The sequence below is a fragment of the Sceloporus undulatus genome, chromosome 1 (genome assembly GCF_019175285.1).
Source record: "Sceloporus undulatus isolate JIND9_A2432 ecotype Alabama chromosome 1, SceUnd_v1.1, whole genome shotgun sequence".
Lineage (NCBI taxonomy): Eukaryota > Metazoa > Chordata > Lepidosauria > Squamata > Phrynosomatidae > Sceloporus > Sceloporus undulatus.
Genome location: NC_056522.1, coordinates 304343416 through 304368567, shown reverse-complemented (window position 1 = coordinate 304368567; position 25152 = coordinate 304343416). Strand labels below are relative to the sequence as shown.

Here is a 25152-nt window from a genome sequence, read left to right as displayed (position 1 = left end):
CCAATAAGCCTATCAACTTCCCTTGAAAAACTACAGTCTTTTAACTTTTAGCACTTCGTCTTCAGATTCAGCCTGATCAAAGTCTAATTCTTCTTACCATTTAGCTACTGGCCTAAATATATTTGAGGTCATTGATCATCCTAACAGGTGATCTGTGGGAAACACAATATGCATGAAAATGTAAATGATGAAAATGAATCCCTTTTGAAAAATACATTAAATTATTTCTACAGAAATCCTGGACTAAAAAAAAATTCCTTGCTTTGAACATACAGTTACTACACTACAATGCTCCATTTTTATTCTTATAGTACAATATTTTGCATGGTTATTGTTGTTGTTAACTGTCCTCGAGTTGACCCCAACTCATGGCGACCCTGTGAATGAGACATATCTAAGATCCCTATCCTCCAAAGCTCTAGTTAAGTTGCTGTACATTCAGTACTGTGACCTCTTTGATTGAGTCTAGCCATCTGGCATGTGGTCTTCCTCTCTTTCTACTACCTTATACCTTTCCTAGCATGGTTGTCTTTTCTAATGAGTCATGCTTTCTCATAATGTGACCAAAGTACAATAACCTCAACTCACCATGGTTACTCAGCATTAAGTTCTCTCACTATGTTGAATAACTATGCAAAGGGATCTTATAGCACCTTTGTAACTAACTGTGGGAAAGAAGTTGTAGCATATGCTTTTGTAGACTTGGTCTACTTTTTCAGATGCATGGCGTGAACTGATGGCCAGGAAGGACTTTTATAATTATAAATACCCACAGAAATGGGCATGATGATGTGACAAGTTCAGTTATAACTATGGTCATTGAGACAAAGACAGGAGTAAAGATACTGCCTAAGGCCAGGGTGGGTGGGTGGCAATATGAAATGGTAGGAGAGTGTTTTGGAATGAGGTATGTGCAGGCTGGAAACCTGAAGGTAGATATGTTAAACTGGCTAAGAGTGTCCAATGTTATAATAGGTCTAGTGTGCTAGGAAGCCTTTGACTTTGTTCAGTCTACTGTTGATGGACTGGAATTTGTGAATATATTGTAATTCCAATCTCTTTCCAATTTCCCTGTATAGTTTTCTTTTCTTTTTAAATTCAAGGACTGTATCCTGAAATCAGAAATGGAACACCCAGGAAGAATGAAACATTTTGCAACAGTCTTTTGTGCGTTCCTATTCCTAATTCCTGATTTGTTTCCATTTATCCTCTGGCATAGAGACTGGACTCTTTGCCCAATGTAGAGCATTGAAGGGTATCATTGACAGATGGTCACATATATCACATTAGAGGATGAGCAAGTGAAAGTGCCTCTGATACTGTGAGTTATGTGATTATGGCTTAGGCCCCAGTTACTTGAAGGACTGCATCTGACCATATAATCCGCCCCGCACTCTCAGAACAACCGGGAAGAACTTGCTCGAAGTCCCTACTTCGAGATATGTTACTACTTCTCAGAGGGCCTTTCCAGTAACGGCCCCCAAGCATTGGAATAGTCTTCCCGAGGAGCTCCGTCTCATTACCTCCCTTGAACTGTTTAAAAAGAGACTTAAAACCTTTCTCTTTAACCAAGCATTCCCCCATGTACACTGAAGTTATGTTCGATCCCCTTCTCCCTCTCACTTACATACACCTATGAATTGGATTTTAATTGTATATTGTAATTAATGTAATGTGGTTTTAATTTTATGTTGTTTTAATAATTTTACTATGTACACCGCTTTGATCACTGCGGAAAAGTGGTATAGAAATAAATTTTATTATTATTTTATTATTATTATTATTATTTATTAAGTCCTGTGAAGACATTTCCAGAGTAGATGTGTGGCCACAGTTGGCATCTGAGTTTGTGGCAAAGTCTTATACCCATCTCCCTATCTGTGCTGTGTGTGAACTCTCGTAAGTAACTATTTAAGACTGGGAGACTGTAGTCAAGTAAAGGCCTGCCACCAAGAGCCTTTGAGAGGGCAGTGTTATTGTCCAAAATAGGTTGTAGCTATATGTCTGAGTGGTCTCAACTGGGAACTGTATATGACCACTAGACAGGAAATTATAGAACCCCACTAGTGGTCACATCCAGTTCCCAATTAAGAATACTTAGACATATAATCGTTGACCTACAGTCTAGTCCTGTTACTAACTAGGAAGTTCTCCAGCAAGTTCTTGAACAGAAGATGCTAATGAACAATATTCATTATCTTTTGTTTGTTCCCAGAGACTGGCAATCTGATGAGTTTTTTTACATAGAGAATTTATTGGGGGGTATGTTGCTGTTATAAAAACTGTAGCTGTCAAACAGATCTTTTAAATTATGAGATGAAAGCAGAGGAATATGCTCTGTAGCCTCTCCTAGTCAACCGGTTAAACCAGCATTAATGGGGAAATTGTAATGCTTCATCCTTTCCTCAAAGACAAAAATACAACATTACTAATGCTTAGCAAATTTACAAGTGTATTTTCATAATAGTAAATTCTATTATTTAATGTTGCTGAACATTTCTATCATATTGCAAATAGCTGAGAGAGAGAGAGAGAGAGAGAGAGAGAGAGAGAATTTGATGAGAGCAATTTTATTTTTATATAAACAGATGTCTAACCTGCCTTGGCAACAGACTTTTGGGAAAGAATTAGACTCTGTAGAAAGCATATTTGACTGCTAACCTATAATTAAATACTTATTGTGACTATTTTTCTGCTTCCCTCGTCCCCTTGTTTTATCAACAATGTTGTGCACCGGAACAACTGTTTTAATTCCATCCAGAATGAGCACTCATGCCTTACTATTGTGATCATAAATGGACATTGCCAAGTCAATGTCTCATCACGAGCATAATAATAAAGGATGCAGTCCACCAAGCAACAGTGCTGCTCAACTGATGGTAATACAGTCCATGCAGGAACCCCTTTTAAACCCAAATAAATAAAACGGAAGACACATAGCAGCTGGAGTGAGTAGGTTTTACAAAAGCAAGCCTAAAGATTCAATGAGACAATTCAGTTAAAATATGCAATGATGTAATCTTCCAACTTTGGCTTGCAAAGTGCACTAATGTCTATATTTGTTACAGTGGCTTAAGTCATTGCTTTAATCTCTCCTGGTATCTGAAATGTGACACCTGACATATAGATGACTGATACTTCATGCCATGTGGCTGCTCCAAGTAAGTATAATCTTTGCACAGAGCAAGTTCAATATAGCATATACATACAGGCAATGGTTGGACATGATTGGAAGAAACAAGCATTCACCTCCTGCCTATATCTGGTAATGTTTGAAGTGCTGCATGTTATTTTATCCATCCGTTTATAAAGCAAAAAGGTAGCTGCAACCAGTTGACAAACTTGTGTGATTATCCTTGAAAAATTATGCACAAAGTTGATACAATATTTTGGTGTTGTACAATTTGATTCAAAAGCCACACAGCTCAATATCAGCTCTGTTGTTTGGTATATTTAAAATTCTTATCAATCTATTCAGTAAGCCTGTAAGCAGAACAGATGACACAAGATGGATGAAATCCACTTAGGGACTAAAAAGTCACTATTGCCCATTAAATGGATTCTGCTGATAGCAGTGGAAGCTGAGTTGCCCAGACAACATGTTTACCTGGATCCTGTGTTTGAAAGTTGTGCATTGTGGTTGAACATCTTATATTTTGCAGTATGATTACATATTGTGGCTGTACATCCTATACTTTCCATTCTGGTTGTGCATCATGCATTACACAATGGCACCAAGTCACTGTTATGCAATGTTGCTCTCCTGCATGGGAGCTGCATAGTACTGTTGTGGTATATCTCTGCATGCAGCTATTCATGCTATGCTAATGGGATTTTGGATTGAAGCCTTTGTGTCTGTAAGCACATTAATTGGAACAACAGCAGACATTAGAAGAACCATATTCTTCAGAGAACTTTGACACTACCCTCAATAAAGGTTATTCAGTGGTAGTTGTCTAGGTGTGATCAGATGGTCACTTTTTTTCCATCTTTCCCCCCCAAAAAATGTATCCTATAATTGTGCAAATATTCACCTTTTTTGGCTCAATGTCATTCCTTCCTCCCCTCCTGCAGCTTTAGCATCAGTTTTCCTTACCATTATTAGGTTGTCTTCCACAAAGGAGTAGTCAGATGGGCAATGCCAGCCAGCCAGAGGCTATAATAAACACTATGGGATGATATGCAGTGGAGCCTTGGTATCTGCTGGGGTTTGGATCCAGGATACCGTTTTAAAATGGAGACTTCCAGCCCAATGCTACCTCTGAAGCCCTTGCCTCCCCCCTTGCCATCCTCTTCCTGTCACAGTAATGATGATGATAATAATAATAATAATAATAATAATAATAATAATAATACCTCACCAGAATGCCATCTCTGCATCCTCTGGCTTTCCCTCCGACTGTGACCCTAGAATGCCTTAAGATAAACATATACATATGTAGCAAAAGCATTCACATATTGTATCAATTTGCCAAATTGAAAGGGAAACATTTGTAACATTCACATTGTAGCATTCACATATTACACACAAAAAATAATTTAAAAAAAAGTCTCTTGCAAAGTGAGGTGCCGTGCTGGCAGCAAGCAAATGAAAGGGAAATGTAGCACAAGCACACACATTTTATGAATATGTATCAACCTGTAGAACTATTCACATAGTCTGTCAAAAATAAAATTTACAAAAAAAAGGAGGGGAGGCATGTTCCGCCCTCTGCCCTCCTCTGACCTAATCCCTCCCCTGAACCTGACCCTTTGTCCTGCTCCCTCCTCCTCCTCCTCCTCCCCGATTCTGCCCTTCATGGCACCCTTCCTCCTGCTCCTTCCTCCTCCTCCTCGGCCCCACTTGAAGGGGAGCCACGTTCCGCCCTCTGCCCTCCTCTGACTAATCCTCCCCTGACCTGACCCTTTGTCCTGCTCCCTCTCCTCCTCCTCCCCGATTCTGCCCTTCATGGCACCCTTCCTCCTGCTCCTCCTCCTCCTCCTCGGCCCAATGAAGGGGAGGCACGTTCCGCCCCTTGCCCTCCTCTGACCTAATCCCTCCCTGAACCTGACCCTTTGTTCCTGCTCCTCCTCCTCCTCCTCCCCGATTCTGCCCTTCATGGCACCCTTCCTCTGCTCTTCCTCCTCCTCCTCGGCCCCAATGAAGGGGAGGCACGTTCCGCCCTCTGCCTCCTCTGACCTAATCCCTCCCCTGAACCTGACCCTTTGTTCTTCTCCCTCCTCCTCCTCCTCTCCCCCGATCTTGCTGCCCTTCATGGCACCCTTCCTCCTGCTCCTTCCTCCTCCTCCTCGGCCCCAATGAAGGGGGCACGTTCCGCCCTCTGCCCTCCTCTGACCTAATCCCTCCCCTGAACCTGACCCTTTGTCCTGCTCCCTCCTCCTCCTCCTCCCCGATTCCTGCCCTTCATGGCACCCTTCCTCCTGCTCCTTCCTCCTCCTCTCGGCCCCAATGAAGGGGAGGCACGTTCCGCCCTCTGCCCTCTCTGACCTAATCCCTCCCCTGAACCCGACCCTTTGTCCTGCTCCCCTCCTCCTCCCTCCCCCCCGATATTCTGCCTCATGGCACCCTTCCTCCTGCTCCTTCCTCCTCCTCCTCGGCCCAATGAAGGGAGGCAGTTCCGCCTCGCCTCCTCTGACCTAATCCTCTCCCCTGAACCTGACCCTTTGTCCTGCCTCCCTCTCCTTCCTCCTCCCCGATTTCTGCCCTTCATGGCACCTTCCTCCTGCTCCTTCCTCCTCCTCCTCGGCCCACTGAAGGGGAGGCACGTTCCGCCCTCTGCCCTCCTCTGACCTCATCCCTCCCCTGAACCTGACCCTTTGTCCTGCTCCCTCCTCCTCCTCCTCCCCGATTCTGCCTTCATGGCACCCTTCCTCCTGCCTCCTTCCTCCTCCTCCCGGCCCCAATGAAGGGGAGGCACGTTCGCTCTGCCCTCCTCTGACCTAATCCCTCCCTGACCTGACCCTTTGTCCTGCTCCCTCCTCTCCTCCTCCCCCGATTCTGCCCTTCATGGCACCCTTCCTCCTGCTCCTTCCTCCTCCTCCTCGGCCCCAAATGAAGGGAGGGCACGTTCCGCCTCTGCCCTCTCGACCTAATCCCTCCCCTGAAACCTGACCCTTTGTCCTGCTCCCTCCTCCTCCTCCTCCCCCCCGATTCTGCCCTTCATGGCACCCTTCCTCCTGCTCCTTCCTCCTCTCCTCGCCCCAATGAAGGGGATGCATGTTCCGCCCTCTGCCCTCCTTGACCTAATCCCTCCCCTGAACTTGACTTCACATTCGCCAGCACCCAGTTTTTCTGAAAAGATACAGGTAAAACTCACTTCAAAGGACCCGGGGGGATTTGCCCCTGAATGGGTGTGCAAGCCTCAAATTTGGGTGTAGAAGAACTGGGGCCAGTATGAACTTCCTGCTTTTAATATGGTTTCTGAACTGGGGTAAAAGGTAGTCTGAATGGCCCCCTGGTCTCTCAAAGTCCTAGTCCAACATTCATACATCTACAACACACTGACTTGCCCTTCTTTCTTAGGCCTCTATTGTTTCTAACCCCACTCCTTTCTGATGCCTATGTCTAGAAGGTTAATTCAATTCCCACTAGAGGAACTGAATCCCATAATTTATCATATAGATTGTACACCTAAATTATTTCATTCTTCAGATCCGCAATTCAGACTTTTTCTGGATTGGGTGAACTGAACATTTTCTTAACAAGGAAGAATACAAACTTATTTCATCTTGTTTCCCAACAGCTTAAACAGCCTCTTTCAGATATATGCATTTTTCATATGAAAGTACGTAATTTCCTCAAATACAGCTTAATTAACAGTGGCTTAGTTTTTCAAACCTCTGCGTACCAATTAAGTTTGTTTGTGTGATGTGGTTCAAATGTGTAGAGTTGGGCCGAGAGGAGAATGCATCCTGTTTACTTTGCTATCTTCTTGCAGTAAAATATTTTCAAGGTTAATCTGCCCCAAATGTGACAGGGTTTTTGTACCCTCTCTCTTGTTTATTTCCGATGTTTTCAGTTACTCCTTCAGCTTGTCTTCTTTTTTCCTTAAGGAGTAATCAGTGCCAAGAACCTAACTCAGACCATCAGGCTTACATTAAAATATAGTCAGCTCAGAAAGCTCGCTGTACAATTATATGCAGTACATTTGCAATGTAGCAAATTAAAAAAAGTTCCCTCAGACAGAAATAATCCTATGTTCCCAAGGTATAAGACTTAACCTTATAAAATGCTTGCCACAAAAAATAATCCTCCAGATCCATCACATTTCAGTAACTAACAGTCTCAAAATCAGTATGTAGAGATGTAGCACATTTGCGCCTGAAAGACGTTGGCAGCATGAACTTTCATAGACTTCAGTCTACTTCCTTAGATGCATCTCTTGTTGCCATCAAATGAGCCACAAACCCTAAAATGAACCCTAAAAACAGCCTTCCAAGGAGACCTCACTATCTTCCAAGGCAGCATATTTCACTGTCAAACAGCCCTTACCATGAGGAAGTTCTTCTTTGACCCCATTGCTCCATGGCCTAGTCTCTGGAGCAGCAGAAAACAAGTTTGCTTCATCTTCAATATGGCCACCCTTCAAATACAGTGGTGCCTCGGGTTACGAAAGTAATTCGTTCCGCGGCCGCTTTCGTAACCCGAAAAGCCTTCGTAAGCCGAATTGCCATAGGCGCTAATGGGGAAAAGCCGCGATTCCGTGCGAAAAAGCCGAAAAAAGCACCAAAAGTTTTTTCGTAACCCGAAAAAACATTCGTAACCCGGAACAATAATTCCCTATGGGATTTTTTCGTATCCCGAAAATTTCGTAACCTGGGTATTTCGTATCCCGAGGTACCACTGTATTTAAACATGGCTTATCACCCCTTAACCTTCTTTATTTAGCAAAAACATGGCCAACTCCCTAAGCCTCTCCTCACAGCACATAGTTTCTAGACCTTTCACCAACTTGGTTGCTCTCCTCTGGACATGCTTTATCTTGTCAACATCTTTCTTGAATTGTAGTGCCCTCTGCTCTCATACTTACTGTAAAATATTCTTTACAAATATATTTATCTTAAATCCGCATATTACCTAATTCTGTTAAGCTATGGTCATAATTCTGTTATGATAGCTTCATGTTAATTTATAAGGGTAACATGGGAGAATTCATGTACTGTATATGTCTATTTTGTGTGTGTGTTAGATGCAAATGGGCCCCCCTTTTTCCTGTGGTCATTTCTAGGGAGTGGCCTTTCTTCTTTATGGCTCTTTGCCTTGCATAATTTATATTTTGGCTAAATTGGAAACCAATTGGAATAATTTGTACGGATATGGATGCAAACTATGAAATGTTAAAGAGTGCTTTTGGTCATTCATTTCTACAATTTTATAGTTAACAAATGCTTTCACTAAAAATGAAAAGCAGCAGCTCAGTGGTTATCAACCTTTCAGCCTCCAGATGTTTTGGACTTCATTTCCCAGATGTCCCAGTCAGTATGCTCATTGTTCGGGAATTCTGGGAGTTGAAGTCTCAAAAATCTAGAAGGCCAAAGATTGAGAACCACCGCAGTAGCTGAAAAACAAATGGTATTTCTGTACTTAATACATGGCAACATAAACTGGTATCTAAAAGAAAAGGCAGTGCACAGATGTGCAACTGTATTTATGTATACATCTTAATTTAGTGCAGGCAAGTACAGCCACAAAGCTGAGATGTTTGTTTCTGAAGAACGAAAATGAAATGTTTCAGTACAGCAAGTGATTGATGTGTTTTAGTTCATTTTGCTGACAGATGTCAGACTGAATAGAAGCTCTCCTACTAAACTATCACTGGCATGACAGATTCTCATTAATTCAGGGAATACAATATAAATTTCTTCATCAAATGGAACTAATTGAAATGTGTCATTTTTTTAAAAAAGTCACAGAGCTTCATGAGATGGCTCCTTATACACATACTTGCTTCTTTTCTTGAATAAATTAAAATCTAATTGCTCAATTTAGATTGGCATTTTATGTACTGAGTTAAAAGCTTGTTTTTTGAAGTTTAGTCTGTTCACCCACAGTATTGTATGTGGCTCCATTTGTGGTTTGAAAGTTAGAAATTAGACTTCATCTTCAAATGCGATATTACTTTTGTAAGGGGTGTGAGCATTAATCAAACATTTCCTAAGGGTATGGGGCATAGAAAAGGTTGGGAACCTCTGGCGTACACTCTCCCTCTCAAGGGCTAAAGTAAGTCTTTATATGGTTTCCAATTGATTTCCATCTAGGCAGCTGAACTTCAGGAGCCAAGCATACTTTCCTCAGTAGTATAATGGCATTATAATGAAATCAACATCAAACAATCCTCTGTTAGATAGTATACGTTTATATGCTGAAGCCAATCTCAAGATTGTTAAAAAAAAAAAAACAGGCTGAATTGCAGGAAAAGTAAATAACCCTATGATGTGAAATCTGAGCAAGACAGACAAGAGGCAATCTTGTACAAAATTCTAGCCACTTTAAACTCATAGTCAACAACATGAACATTGACAGGAACTGACAGGTAAGAGTGCTGGCAAAACATCTTTTAGTTGGGGGGAAATGGTTCATCTCCTTTTACCACTGAGATTAGAATCAAATTTAGTTTTATGAGCGGACAGAAGCCAAAGACCAATCACTGAACACATAAAGATGTGAATCATTTTTGGTACAGGGTTAGCTGTGTATCCAACCAGGAATAAATCCACTAGCTCAGTGATTCTCAAACTCTGGTTCTCCAGGTGTTGGACTTTAGCTCCTAGAAGCCCCATTCATCTTGGCCAATGGTATGGGATTCTGGGAGATGAAGTCCAAAATATTGTACCTGGAAGGCCAAAGTTTGGGAATCGCTGCCGTAGCTAATGTTAGAATCCAGATCCCATCAGACCCAGCCTGAATGAGAGCTCTAGTCCAAATCTGAAGGCAGCAGTTTCCCCATCCATGCCTGAGTCTCACTGGAACCTTTGCACAGGATTGGCCCCACTGAGATTGTGTGCTTTGTATTAGCATAATCAGCAATTCAGATGCTGGCCATCAATAATTTTCCAGGTAACAATATGCTTCCCTGTGACAGGCATTGTTTGCATTGCTCTGGAGAGGAGTATAAGGGTGAGACATGTTATGCGTTCTTGTGCCTCTTTCAACATATGTATGCCTGGATGGCTTACTTTCTGAAGGATCACATGAGATGGATCATTCTGCCCTTGTTCTCAACCTATGCTAGATTCTCGTTGGCCTGGTAACAAATTGGGAAAAGTAATTAGAAGTGAATGATGCTCTGATACAGGAGTGATGGTGTCCCCCTCTGTCCTCCAAGAAAATAGGTACTCTTGCTTATAAGCTGTGGGAAGCTCCCACACATCTTGGATCCCTTCTGGGAGAAGGGCACCATACAAATGAAGTAAATAAAAACAGTGTACACTGGGAGCAGCCACCTTCCATTTAGCACACATAACTTTTTGGGATTCCTGTGCTGCTAATTGTTTATAGAGTCAAATTTTAACTTGAAAAAGTGGTTTTACAGTACTGTCTTCTTGGCACTGCAAGTTTCTTGTTACTGAAACTTAGATGCAAAGAATGCATGCATGATACCATAAATATGCTGATGGGAGTCAACAGAATTCTTTCTACCTAAAGTCTGGCTTCAGATATTATTAGTGATTTACGTGCACACATCTGTAACACACATTTTGTTTGTTGTTGACGTTGTATAGCATCCGTCTTGCATTTATTTGTTTCTCACTAGATGCTAATTCTTGTGTTCTCTATGTACTCTATGCTTTTTTATCACCAGGATGATCACTCAAATGCTCTTCTAAATGCTTTGCTTCTGAATGCGCACCTCCAATTTTTGCAGAGCTTCTTGTCTTTCAGTCTGTAATTAGCTGTTGTTAGGGAATAGTTACTGGTTGTCACACCTCCCTCCAACATCTCCTTAATGTGATTAACAGATATATTTAACACCTAGCACATCCTCTGTGGTTGACAAAACAAAATGGAATTAAGATTAACAGGTAGCTATACTGTTCTGTTAGGAACAAACAGACAAACAAACAAAAGCCACGGTGCAGTAACAGCTTTATTAGGAACAGGCAAAATGTCTCTCATGAGTAAGCTTGTAGAACTTTGTAAGACAAGAAGTTTTCCAAAGGAAAAAAAGGTTAATAAATCAAACACAATATTTGCTCATTTTCAATCTGTAACAATTTTAAGGTGGAGTTGTACAGGAGTAATAACTGTGGACAAACCTCACTTGGAATAATACAGATTTTATGACATACACAAGCCTACTATTACAAAAGAAGAGTAAGTGGCTTTTCCCGCAAATGTGAAAATATAAAAGCTAATTGTCAAACATTCACAAATAAGGACTTTCCAGTTGTGGGAGCTAACTTATGGAACAGCTTCCCAAGAGAAGATGATCTTTTATGAACCTTTGTCCTTCTTTTGACTGAATTCTTCAAAGACTATTTTATCCTGAGACAAATTTTCTACTTCTACTTCTGATGTTTCTAGTTAGCTTGATATAGTTGTTATGTTTTTGGTTAGCTGCTGTTACAGTTTTTAAATTTTATTTTATGATGCTGCTCTACTGCTGTTGCATTTTTAGTTTATTAACTTTTTAAAATTGTAAGTTACACACACACACTCTCTCTATAGGCAACATTTGTAACCACCTGCATCAGAAAACACATGCAAGAAAAAAATAGATGTTATTTCTATACGTAGTTACTGTACATCCATTCATGGCACACATTTACAGTAAAAATAAAAATAAAAAGGTAATACAGGTTGAGTTTCTTTTAACCAAAATGTTTGGGTATAGATGTAATTTGCATTTTTGAATATTTGCATATACATAATGAGATGGCACCCAAGTCTAGATATGAAATACATTTGTTCATTTTCTGAAGGTAATTTTATACATTTTTAAAATAATTTTGTGCATGAAACAAAGTTTATGTACACTGAACCATCAGAAAGCAAAGGTGTCACTATCATAACTACTTGTGGACAATGCTGGATTTTGGAGTATTTTGGATTTTGGAATTCCAGATAAGAGAGATTCAACCTGTAAAGTATTTGCTTTAAATTAATTTGAAATACCTTTTATTTTCCCATGCCTTTTCCCAGTGCTACTAATTTAGGACCAGCTCTAAGGGAATGAGTTTTAGGAAATCAATAATGAGGAAATGTGAATAAAAATAGCTAAATGAAGTTATAGCTCTGCAACATAACAATGAAACATATTTTGGATGTTAAGGAGCCTGAAGAACTATTTTCCAAGGGCTACAAGTTGAACTACTCCTTTTGAAATATTAGCCTTAGAAGAGGTCAGAGAGCCCTGTTAACCTGAGTAGTATCTTCACGGTAACTTTAAGCACAAAGTTTACATAGCAAGCAAGCAAGAAAAAGCAATCATAAAAGCCAGACTTCAGAAACCATTTGTGCTCCTAGTCTAAGATGATCTATGTAAAAGGAGACATTTATTTTTTTCCTCTAAATGGGCAAGGCAGGAATCAGGATCAAGAAAGGATGAACATCAACTACTACTTAATTTAATGATGTTTTTTTTTGGTGGGGGGGGGACCTAGATAGAACTGATCACTCAGTACTTTCAGGACTTGGAAAACAAAGAGTGGCCTGTCAGGGGAAATTGCTTGTCACTGAACACAGCAAGAGAGTTGCCTTCTGCTATTCAGTGGGTTACTGTTGAGGATGATTTGCTTCCTGCCACCTTATCATTCTGTGTGAGAAAAGCAGCTGGTTTCAAGCACAGCCAGATTCATCTTGTGTATGATGCTTAAAATGTAGTCCTTGTTGAAGCCAGTCTGTCAAATGCCTTCCTACTCACATGTGCTGCAGTTGCCTCCTCTACTCACATAAGTAGGTGGATATCAGTGGCTCCGATTATATAATGTGGGTAGTCTAGCTGTGCTCATCACTCTCTTTTCAGAAAACACCAAACACATCACATGGGGGGGCATTAATCCAAACTGCTTGTAAATTAGGGTTTTGCTTCTTATTAGTGAACATTGAAGCAACACTATAAATCTGGAGGTGTGTAAATAACTGCATAGAAACAAAGGGAGGGGATTGGACTATAATTCCCAGAATCCCGCGGTCAGTATAGCCTGCAGCCATACTGTTTGAATTCTGGGAACTGCAATCTAAAATAATAACCTTTTAAAGCTCTGGACAAAGCCTGTTCTCTTACAGCAAGTTCCACTTCTATGGTTGCTTATTTTTTTCTTTCTTTACAGTTTCCCAACTTTTTCTATTATTTCTGTCCAATGTACACTTCCTGGCAACATTGTGATGAAGAAAGCTTTGTAATTCTACAAGCTATTAAATGCCAAGTTGACCATCATTATAATGGGCAAGAGGGTGATGACATATGGTATGGTATCCTTTAAAAAAATGTGTGAGGTGGAGTTTTTCTCAGCCTGGTGTCCATCAGCTCCAGCTAACAGAGCCAGTCATGAAGGATCATGGGATCTGGAGTACAAAATACCTGAAGGGCACTAGGTTCAGGATGGCCAAGACGACACTGAACTTTCTTACAAAATCCATGTTGGTGGAACCTAGTGTCAACATTAAGTAAAGGTTTTGCCATCAGTACTAAAAAACAATCACATTAAAATAATATTAATGACTTTTTCAGGGTGGTGGTGGTGGAATAATGAGGTACCTTCAAGGGTACATGCTGTAGACAAATCTATCACATTAATAGATCAACGGGAGCAAATAGCAATTTGAGGGAGAAGAGACATACAGTGGTGAAACATTAACTAAGTATTATTGTGGAAATCCAACGGGGGGAGGGACTTCTCTGAAGTGAAAACATGTCAAAAGATTTAATCCTTAATGTGCAGTTTGGTCCTCACATTTTCCTCACTTTTTAAACATGTCTTTGGTACTTCCCAGCATAAAGAGATCAAGCTGAAGCAACAACATAACAATACTGGCCCAGATAAAGAAACTTGGGAGAGGCTGATGTTTGCAGAACAGATGAGCCAATGGAACCACCATTCAAGCAAATGAAATGTGTTGCTACAGAAGCACAGGCTTAAAAGCAGAACCAAGCAAACATACTCCAAGCCATTTTCTATGTGCAAGTAGGAAATACTGGACTGGAAAAGGCAAACTGGGTGACAAATGCATGTAGGTGAGTAAAAGGTGCCAGTACTTGACAGAGAGGTATTTTGGGCTGTACTGCCACCCATCATCACCATGCCACATGTCACCCTTTGGGGAAAATAGGTTGCCCAGGGCCACCTAGTCTGTACCTCAGCTAGTTATACAGCTTCTCATCCTCTGTTCTGTCATAAGGCATCTACGTCACTGAGCACTCACATTCGGATTCAAGTAACTTGACCAAATTGAGCACTTGGGCTGTTCTGTGACAGAGGGTAACAGAAATTGATGTAATGGTGCCAACCTGATACTGTGATAAAAGTGCATGAATGGTTTAAGTGAAGGCAACTAAGAACAGAAATGATTCCCATGCAAAATAGCAGGGGAAGTAGAAACTATAGAGGAGGTGAATTACTAGAATTAGGCTTTCTTCCTTTTGTCATGCATTGCAACTGCTATGATCACAATGTAGATTGAAAACTGGTGCAGAAACTGCTATTATCTATAACATGGGCAAATATGCCACTTGAAGGTAGGTGGGCATGCTAAAAGTATGCCTTGCATAGAGAAAGGGATGGCAGGTTGAGTGTTCAGCTGTCATCCACTACATCATTTCCCAAGCCTCCCTCTCAGTGTTTCAGGCCAGTGACGGGAACTAACAAAGTAAAATCAACTAGGACTGAATTCACATGTTTTACCTCTACATCACCCAAATGTTCATGATTGAAAAATATGGAGACTTCTTGAGGAATCCATTGTTCTCTGCCTACAAAGAGGCATGTGACCTCACTAGAATGGAGACATGTTTGATTTCAAAAGAGGGGTCCCTGTTGAGATGCAAATGGACTTGCGAAAGCTTGCAACAAGTATATTGTGTATTTCGGTTGGCCAATAAAGGTATCACTAATGGATTTTTGTTTGTAAAACCAACAAAGATATGGATTAATTTGCCAGCATTAAGCAGCAGCTTAAGAAAATGTATATTTTTAATGAAAATGATTGATTTTGAGATTTCAGTATTAATGTTTCTCCAGAATTTTGAAAGGGATGATGGTGCACTTCTTTTTATCAAGATGATCCACCTGCCCCAGAATAGTGGCTTTGGAAGCTCTTAACCCAGGGACTTTTGTTAGGATTCACATAGGGATTAACAAGCTAAAGAAACAGTGATAATAAGGACATGTGTTTAGAAGGAAATATGGAAAGCAAGATAAGGGATTTTGGTGGAATGGGTTAGAAATAGCTTAATTTGTTAAGCTTTTCCCACTTCTTGATTCATTCAACAGTAAAGAACAAACTACCCCCATTAATAGTTTTTTTGTGGGTTTTTTGGGCTATATGGCCATGTTCTAGCCCGAAAAACCCACAAACTATGGATGCCGGCCATGAAAGCCTTCGACTTTACTCCCATTCAATTCCAGCAGTTTTATCACATATGTTGAGAAGAAACTATGTCTGAGGATGCCAAGTGGTTGTGGTGGGGAAGATTACAGAATAATAGACTTTTCTATCCCAGGAACTACCCTGAATGTCTACCAGGAAGATAAGTATAACTGAATTTTTCCAGGTGTTCCTGTTGCTCATCCATGCCATTTTTATATAAGTGTGCACTATTAAAATGGTGACTTTTTACCTATCTTACTTTAAATTGAGCAAGAGCCAGCTACATTTCATGACACATCAACAGAAAAGGTAGAATCTACCAAAACTACTTACATATCACCCTGAGAGCTTCTTGTATCAGGCAGGATAAAGGTATTTTAACACTAAATACAGAAGGAGCAGAGAATGTTTGTCCCTCTAGATGTTTTGGCTTGCAACTATCATCAGCCCCACCCAGAATGGCCAATGATAAGAGACCGTAGATGCTGTACTGCCTCCTGATCTACACAATACTGCCAATTTCTTAATCATTTTCTCCATTAACTTTAATCCTTACAGTTATAAAATCCATTTTTAAACCTACACAGTACCTCAAGCCAAACATCATACTAACATTTTACTACTTTTATGTCAGGCAGAAATAAATTTTGCCCCACTGTACAAAACGTTCAGTGGCTTGAGCACTTTATCCTTTATAGTTACAGCTATACATGAAAATTTAGACATAACAGGAATTAGTCCCTTCGGTCTGTACACCACAAGGAGCAATTATTATCCACAATGCAGAAGAGATGGGCAGAGGAACTGTCAGTAAATATTTTCTGAAAAATGACTTACATGGATTGAGTTCATGCTGAATTTTTCATCTGCTTTCAGTAAATGGGAAGTATTAATAACCATGGAGCAAAAATATACAATGTATATAAAAGACATGTGGGGATTGTTTTTTCTTCTAAATTTGTGATGAATTCCACAAACAGCGGTATTAGGTAAGACACACAATGCAGACCTGTAAAAAAAGCAACAACTTTTGCTTGAGGTTTAGGATTAGTATGCTTGTTGGGACTTGTCAGAGTTCTCTCATCCCTAATCTCCTGTCCCTCAGGGGCTGTAGCAGTCTGAAATCCTTAAAATAAACTTTTTAGACTTCTTTTTCTAGGATTCCTCTTTGTCCATGTTACTCTTGCAGACAACACCGTTCTTTGACTAAAATGGGCAAAAGAATCCCTTTTGTTATTTCTAGTCAATTATTAGAGATAACTGTGGGCACTTTCAGAATCTACCAGCTCTTGAAAGAGTTACATATCTCAGTTGTGACTTTGACGATGCTGCCTTTTCCCCAATGAGGGAGAGATGATGCAGGTGAAGCTGCATCAACTTTACTGGCCAAAGAGCTGATTTGCAACAACCTCTCACCTGTAAAGAGTTAAGAGAGAAATACCTAAGAAGATAGGAAGCACATCCAGAAAGCCCTAAGTTCAATGCCTGGCATTTTCAGCTAAAGGATCTGTACTAGCAGAACTGGCAGAAGTCTTTCTCTGAGATACTACAGAATAGATTACTTTTGTCTATTCTTAATTCCAGAAAGAACATCTGTGGAGAAGGGGAAGAACCACTAGAGTTATTCAGGCCACAAGGTTATGGCTACTCATTTTATTTTCTGCATCAATCAATTTGGGATAATATTTTCAGGAACCAGTGCTGGGAATTAAAAACTGTTGAAAATCTATTCAGAAAGTGTAAGAGAACGGCACATTATTTCCAAATGTGGAGAACGCCCGTGAATGTAGCAAAGGACTTTAAATAATTTTTTACTTGAAACATCACACGTTCTCATTTGCAGTTTAATTTTCAAAATCCTAAACCAAGCTGGGTGATATGTGCAATAGTATAGTGCCACAAGTTGTACTCTCATCATGCCCCCTTCCCCAATGTTAAACAAGAAAATTGTATATCAAAGATAAATGGAATTTATGTAGCACAGTACAAACAGGAAATAAAAAGAAAGTAGTCACTTGCCTCTGTTAAGAAAACCCTCTCAGCTACCCCCCCCCCCAGAAAGTATATTCCCTCAAGAAAGCATTAGCAGATTAGCAAATCCTCAGAGCAAAACAGTCTTACCCAAATTAATGAACATCACTTTACCATCAAGCATTATGAACTGGCAAACAGTCCTAGAAAAAGGTACCATTCACCACAGGGAACTGGCAACAGTTACAAGCTTTCATTATAGTCATGCCTTTCTTTCATCTCTTAGTTGCTGGCTACAAACCACCAAATCCAGTTGGGCTCTCCTACCCACATCAGCATTCATCTCTGCAATCGGTAGCAAGACTAGAGGACAAAAGATTCTTTCAGTCATGTGTGCAACATCTCAGGGTCTGGATACATTGTCCTAAATGTCAGATTTATACGTGGCTCCCTGGAGTGATAGTGCTTGGGTACACGATGCTGAAATGGAAAACCAAAATAAGCAGATCCCATATATTCTAATTTTTTCTATAGGAGTTTAGAAGAAGAAGAAAAACTCCCCCCCCCCACTTCTTGTGAATGAAAATTTTACCATGCTCATAAATTGTACAGGCCAAAAAGCTAAGATTCTTCATATCTTTTAATATACATATACAGTACTATATAATATCTGTATGTACCATGACTGTATGTATGTAGTCATGGTGGCCACACGACAATCTGAGCAGTCCTCAGACAACACTGGCTCTTCAGCTTTATGTACCCATAGTCCCAAATCTCATCTTCCTTCTGTTTTCTAGTCATTATTTCCAGAAACTACTACTCCATTGTTTTCATTCAGACTATTTCTTCCAGGTAACCAAGCAGTGACATTTCATTGTTTTGGTACCAGAGTTTTATCCCACCATTAAGGATTTAGGAAGTTTAAAATAAAATCTTCATTTAATGTAAGCCATGCTTGAGAAGCAATCCAGGCCCACAGGAAGCAGTTTCACACAGCTTCCCATTTTAAAGGCACTTAGTCAATTGTTATTAACTCTTAGTCACAGGTTTACTAGTGGACATGCAGGAGTAAGGTTCACCATCAGTGCTTAGACTAAATATGACAAAACAAAATAGACTAAATATGACAAACAGCTACTGGGCAACAGCAGTAGTTGCAGGTTACACTGGTTGAGGATGTCTCAGAGACAATAGCACAGACACCATAATTAATACTTGTTAGCCTTATGCAGAAGGAGACATAGAAAACACCTCTTGAATATCGTTTACTGCAAAAACCCTATGTTGAGAACGAAAAATAAAACAAGAGATAGTGCCAGAAGATGAAACTCACAGGTTGGATGGCACTCAATCGAGCTACTGGGATAGGCAGAGGACACCCATGAATAGCACTGTGGCTAATGATGCCACTGAACTCAGGCCAAAAGGGCATTTACCTGATGATGTGCTCAGAGGTAAAAGGAAAGCCCATAGCTGCACAACACATATTACAGCAACATGGAATGAGAGAATCATGAATCAGAGAAAGATAAATAAAGGGGGAAAAAAGGGGGGGGGTAAGAAATGGAAGTATAAACATTGTAATACTTGGAGTAAGTGAGCTAAAGTGGACAGAAAAGGACATTCTGAGTCAGATAATCACACAGTGTTTTACTCAGGAAATGGGTGGCATTAAAAGTGAGGAGAGATGCAGCAAAGTCAAAGGATGATATGCAAAGTCTAATGGAGTAATATTAATATAGCCATAATCCAAACTTCTGCTCCAACTACAGAGGCAGAAGAAAAAGAAATTGAATACTTATATGCAGGAGCTCAGAAGGAAATTGATCACACACCCAAATAGGATTTCTTGTTAATCATACCAATACGAAAGCAGGAAACAGAGCAGAATCAAAGGCTGTAAGAAAATCTGGCCTAGGATCAGGAAATGAAGCAGAAGAGTGCCTGACTGAGAGCAAAAAACAGAAATGACTGAGAGCAGGACAGAGAGGCCAATCTGGTCATCAGTAACACATTCTTCAAGCAACCGAAGAGGCAACCTGATGGCCAATATAGAAGTAAAATAGACTACTACAGTTGGAAGCAAAAGGTAGAGAAGTTCCATTCTCTTTGCAAAAACAAAACCAGGAGCAGATTGTGGAACAAACCATGAACTGATAATATAAAAAAATAGAGTAAAGCTAAAGAAGAATACTAAACGAACCACTGTGCCAAAAGTTGAAGAACATCCCCATAGAATTTAAAGATCATGTAAAAAAGATAAGACCATGCCCCATATTATTCTATAACAGTGTGTACATGTGGATGGGCTGATGCAGATGTGTGCATATCACCATTTAATAATATGGGATATAACTTCCACTTTTTTTACATCCATGGGGGATTCCAGAACCAAACTGCTGTGGGTGGGAAGGGCCCTCTGTATTAGCACGGTTAAGCCTAAGTGACCAGGGCCACAAAAACTCTGGAGTGAAGCCATGAATATTGTGAGGGAGAATGCAGACAGACATTATCTGCAGCAAAAAAGAAAGGGAAAGCTTAATGGCTGACACATGAAATTCTATAAGCATTCTAGGACAGAAGAGAAGCAAAAGTAAAAGGGGCCAGAAACAGAACACTGGCTATAACTGTATGTTGGATAACTGGGTGCATCGAAGAATTTAAGAAGAAAATCAGCCAGTGCTTTAAAGATTATAGCAAAGATACAGTGGGCCCTCTGTACTGGTGGGCTAGCAATCTGTGGATATGACCAGCCATAGATCATCTTGTCCCATATTATTGATGAAAATTATGGATTGCTCTGAAATAAATAGGTGTGCCATAATATTTGATTATTCTGATGCATATTCTGTACTCAGGATAAGTACAGTTTCATCGGGACAGAGTACAGAGAAACAGTATGGTTCTCAATTGGCAAGTTGTCAGGCAAAGCTGCATATTATCATAGAATCTGTTTAACTTGTATGCGGAATGTATCATACATAAAGCAATATCACTCAAAGGAAAGAGATGTGAAAATTAGAGGAAGGAACATTAAAATATGTGGATGACACTCTACTACTAGCAGAAAATAGCAAAGACTTGGAACAATCACTGAAGAAAGTCCAGGAACAAAGTGCAAAGTCAGATTTGCAGTTGAACATTAAGAAAAAAAAATAACAACCACAGATATTTACATAACTTTAAGGTAGACAGTGAAGATACTGAAATAGTTCTATGTAGGACCTAGACAAGATCTTGAGGTGTAAAGACATATCATTGAATACCAAAGTCAGGATATTCTATGCCATCATATTTTCTTTTTATATGTATGGTTGTGGACAATGAAGAAGATGATAGGAAGGGAATCAACTAATTTGAGATGTTGTGCTGTTAAAAAGACAAATAAATGGGTCCTAGAGCAAATCAAGTCTGAACTCTCCCTAAAAGCCAAGATGATTAAACTGAAGATGTCTTACTTGGGCCACTATCAGGAGAAGACATAACTCACTAGAAAAAACATTAGTTCTTGGTAAAGTAGAAGGAAGAGGAAGACCACATTGCAGATGGAACAATTCAATCAAGGTAGCCAAAGCCTTGTGTCTGCAAGACCTGAGCAGGGCTTCTCAGGGAGATAGGGTAACTTGGAGGTCTCTCATTCATAGGGTCGCCATAGGCTGACGTCAACCTGACAGCGGTTAACTACAACAAATGCTTAGATAGTCTCACCTGCCAGTCTTCTTGAGTTGCTCCTTCCATCATTAGTAAAGTTCCATGATCCAGTGGTACATGCACTCTTTGCACATAAGTGTAGTCATTGTTCTCCTCCTGAAAAGAAAAAAACATTAAGTATGCATATAAACTTCACTTTTATTGTATAAAAGGTGTTTCTAGACTAGCCATTCTGTAGTACAGAATACTATTCAACATATGTCATGCATTTCCTCTAAAACATTATAGATGTACCAGTTGTATCCTCTACAAAATACTGGAAGGTAGATTAGGCCAACTGGTATGAGGTGACCTGGTGAGCTTCAGAACTGGTAACTGTCTCATAGACTTGCTAAGATACAGAATATAGCACATATGATAAATTTGAAGGTCCAGGGAAATCTGGATGCTTGAACACAGGTCTACTGAAAGATGGGGATGTCTTTTTGTAATGACAAAGCTGGTTCTATTATTTACTTATTAGTAGGAGACATACCCAGCTTTGCTTGAGTTAATTACTAGGGTGTCCCACCAGTGAACTCCCTAAAGTGAATTTCATATGCAGCACCCAGTTTATATTGTAATACATCCCATCCCAAACATGCCTCTCAAATCAAGTAAATGAAACGCACAGATATAGGATGGGGGGACACCTGGCTTAAGGAGACAACATGTGAAAGGGATCTAGGAGTCCAAGTAGACCACAAGTTGAACATGAGTCAACAGTGTGATGCAGCAGCTAAAAAGGCCAATGCAATTTTATGCTGCATCAATAAAAGTATAGTGTCTAGATCAAGAGAAGTAATAGTGCCACTCTATTCTGCTCTGGTCAGGCCCCACCTGGAATATTGTGTCCAGTTCTGGGCACCACAATTCAAAAGGGACATTGAGAAACTGGAGTGTGTCCAAAGGAGAGCGACTAAAATTCAATGAAACTGAATGCCACCATCAAAGTCTCCAAAATTGTATAGGCTATTAAGAAAATTAAATTGAAAAAGGCCCCAGGACCAGATGGCCTTCCAGCCCTTTATTATAAGTGCTTTGAATACAAGGTGTTTTTGCCAATAGACAATGAACTCTAATTGATTTCTGGAAAAATCCCAGAATCTTGGAAAAGCATGAATGTATCTTTGATACCAAAGAAAGATAAGGATTTGTTGGATCATAAAAACTGTAGACCTACTTCTTTGTTAAACAATAATTACAAAATTTTTAGATCTATCTTGGCAGAGAATTCATATGAAACTACAAAAAATAAGTGAAGATCAAAGTGGCTTTTTTTTTTACCTACGAGTTAATTGGGAGAAAATATATTGTGCATTAGATATTGTAGAATATCCAGATAAGCATAATGAGAAACAAGCAATTTTGATATATTTGGATGCAGAGAAAGTGTTTGACAATATAAACTGCATGTTTATGATAAAGATTTTGGAAAAAATGGACTTTAGCAATATGAATCTCAAAGGTCACATATATTGATAAATGAAGATTGTGAGACCAGACAAAGTTGTCCATTGCCCCCTTTTCTTTTTATACTTACTCTGAAAGTGTTGAATAAAGCTATTAGAGAAGATGAAGTTATCCAGGGAATAAATATTAAAAGTTACTGTTATAAATTGAGAGCATTTGCCAATGACCTGGTGATTTTCTTGAGAACCCTTTGGGTAGTATTGAGAGGTTAATGAAAATTAAAAGGATTATGGTGACCAGGCTGGCTTGAAAATAAATAAAAACAAAACAGTAATCATGTAAAAAATGCGAGAAAAGATCAGATGCTATTAACACAAAGAACAAGGTTTAAAGTTTAAAAAGTTAAATATTTGAAAGTAGATATTTCTAATATTAACTCCAAATTATTTCAAAATAATCATGTTAAAGTTTGGAATGAAGTCAAACAGAATGTGATGAAATGGAGTTAACTGAGATTGTCACTTCTGAGTAGGAACTATCAGTTATAAGGATGAACGTGTTGTCTAAAATGTTATTTTTATATAAACAATACCCACACTGCAGCCACAGGCTCTTTATATAGCTGTACCCCCAGCCCCAGAACTTGGTGAAAAGAGCTCATCTAACAGGCAAGACCAGTAGGGGTGTTTTCTGTGAGTGTGGTGGAAGAGACAGCATAAAGTGAGCTTGGGTTGGTTGGGTTAAACCTCCCCAGCTCTGGGAAGTCTTTTGGAAGAGCATATTGGATCAAGGGTGAGAATCAGTTGGGGTAAGACTGTTCCGCATGTATGACCTTAGTGGAGGCTTGCTTGTGTGTGCATTAGTATTTATTGTTTTAATGTAGTCTGGTGACCTTCTGTCTATTTGGTCAAGGCTGATTGTTTGTGTAAGCTGAGTATAAATGTGTCTGCTCATTAGCAGGCTGTTGTTCTATTGTTTGTAGCCCCAGGTTCGCTTTCTGCGCACCTGTTCATAGGGAGGTGGGGCTTCTGCTGAGAGGAAGTGAATCAACAGACATGGTGGAGGGAGGGGCTAGCAGCCACTAGCTCTCTACACAGCTGCAGCCGTAGTCCCTGGAGCTCAATGAACAGAGGTCAGCTAACAGACAAGACCAACAGGGCTGTTTAGTGGGGGAATTTTGAGGGGGAGGTTCTGAGTTCTTTTTCAGTGACAACTTAAGATTACTGAATATGGACAGCTAGGGAGCTGCTGCAATCACTTGCAACAGCTGTGATATGTTTGTGTTCTTGCCAAAGGATGTGGGTAGCTTCACCTGCACCAATTGCAACTTGATTCCACTGTTGGAAGAGAAGGTCCAGCAACTTGAGGCATGAGGATTTCTTGGAGAGAATGGAGCAGACTATGCTGGTTGAGAAACACACAAAGGATGACTCTGGGGGAGGAACTCAATTCCCACACACAGCAGACAGATAGCTAGAGGATGTGGCATGTAGAAGGACCAGGGGTCATCCTGTGAGTTTGGAACTACGAAAGTGATCTGAAGCACTTTCCCTTATCAGTAATGACAAGGAGAAACAAAAAGAGCAGCCGTGTCGGCCCTCAGAGAACGTGCATGAGACCTTGGAAGGTTCAGCACATGGAATGGCCTCTGTAAACCTCAGAGAAGGTGTGTGGTGGTGGAAGGGGACTCCCTGCTGAGGCATACAGAATCAGTAGTTTGTAGACCTGAAAAGATTTCTTGAGAGTATGGTGTCTTCCTGGGCCAAAAATTCACCCAGAATATCTACAGAACTTTCAACTGAGCCAAAACTCAAAAGGGGCATGTACAAAAAACTCTGATTTTCGTTGTTCTATTAATGGTCATCAAATCGAACAATGCTGAGAATTTAAGTATCTTGGAATTTATTTTACAGAAAACCTCTCCTGGAAACCCCACATTGAAGCTACTAGAACAACGGCTGTGAGATCTATTGGAGCAATCCTTAGATTTTACAATCAGGCTGGGGGTCATCTGGTTGCACCAGCGCTAAAAATATTTCAGAGTAAAGTTATAGCCCAGATCCTTTATGGCGCTGCTGTGTGGGGATGGGATGACTCACAATTGGACAAACTGGAGACACTCCAGAATACATTTCTTAAGAAATTGCTTGCACTTCCACCCGGGGCACCGGCAGCTTTGGTTCGGGCAGTGGTTGGTCTCCCTCCTATCAGAGCTCGGGCCCATTTTATTTTATTTAATTACTGGAGATCTGTAAATGTCTCTTCAGTTAAGGTTTTTCCTAGGTTATGTTTCCAACATTCACCAAACTGCAAAGTCTGGAGAATAAGATATCATAGGTTGCTGGAATCATATCCTGCTCTAATTGAAAATCCCTCTATCTGGAACTCAAGAGAGAAGCTTCGTGAATACATTTTTAACCATGGTGTGTATCTGGATAGACAGGCTATCAATAATTCAAAATTCTCTAAATGGTTTAGATGATATAAACTGGACCATCAGATGGCCATCTATCTAGGAAAGCTTACATTTCCAAAGCTTAGGCAGG

General features: G+C 40.1%; 1 protein-coding gene across 1 annotated transcript in view; it reads right to left on the bottom strand.

Annotated features, from left to right (window-relative positions):
* Nucleotides 1-11069: 11069 nt before the first annotated feature.
* Nucleotides 11070-25152, bottom strand: part of ALKBH3 (alkB homolog 3, alpha-ketoglutarate dependent dioxygenase) — a 43053-nt gene continuing 28970 nt past the window's right edge. Inside the window, exons 8-9 of the mRNA XM_042478482.1 lie at nucleotides 21212-21310; nucleotides 11070-17980 (exon numbers count right to left, since the gene is read on the bottom strand). Of these exons, the coding sequence (XP_042334416.1) occupies nucleotides 17888-17980; nucleotides 21212-21310 (192 nt within the window). The 3' untranslated portion in view covers nucleotides 11070-17887. The remainder of the gene's footprint in view (nucleotides 17981-21211; nucleotides 21311-25152) is intronic.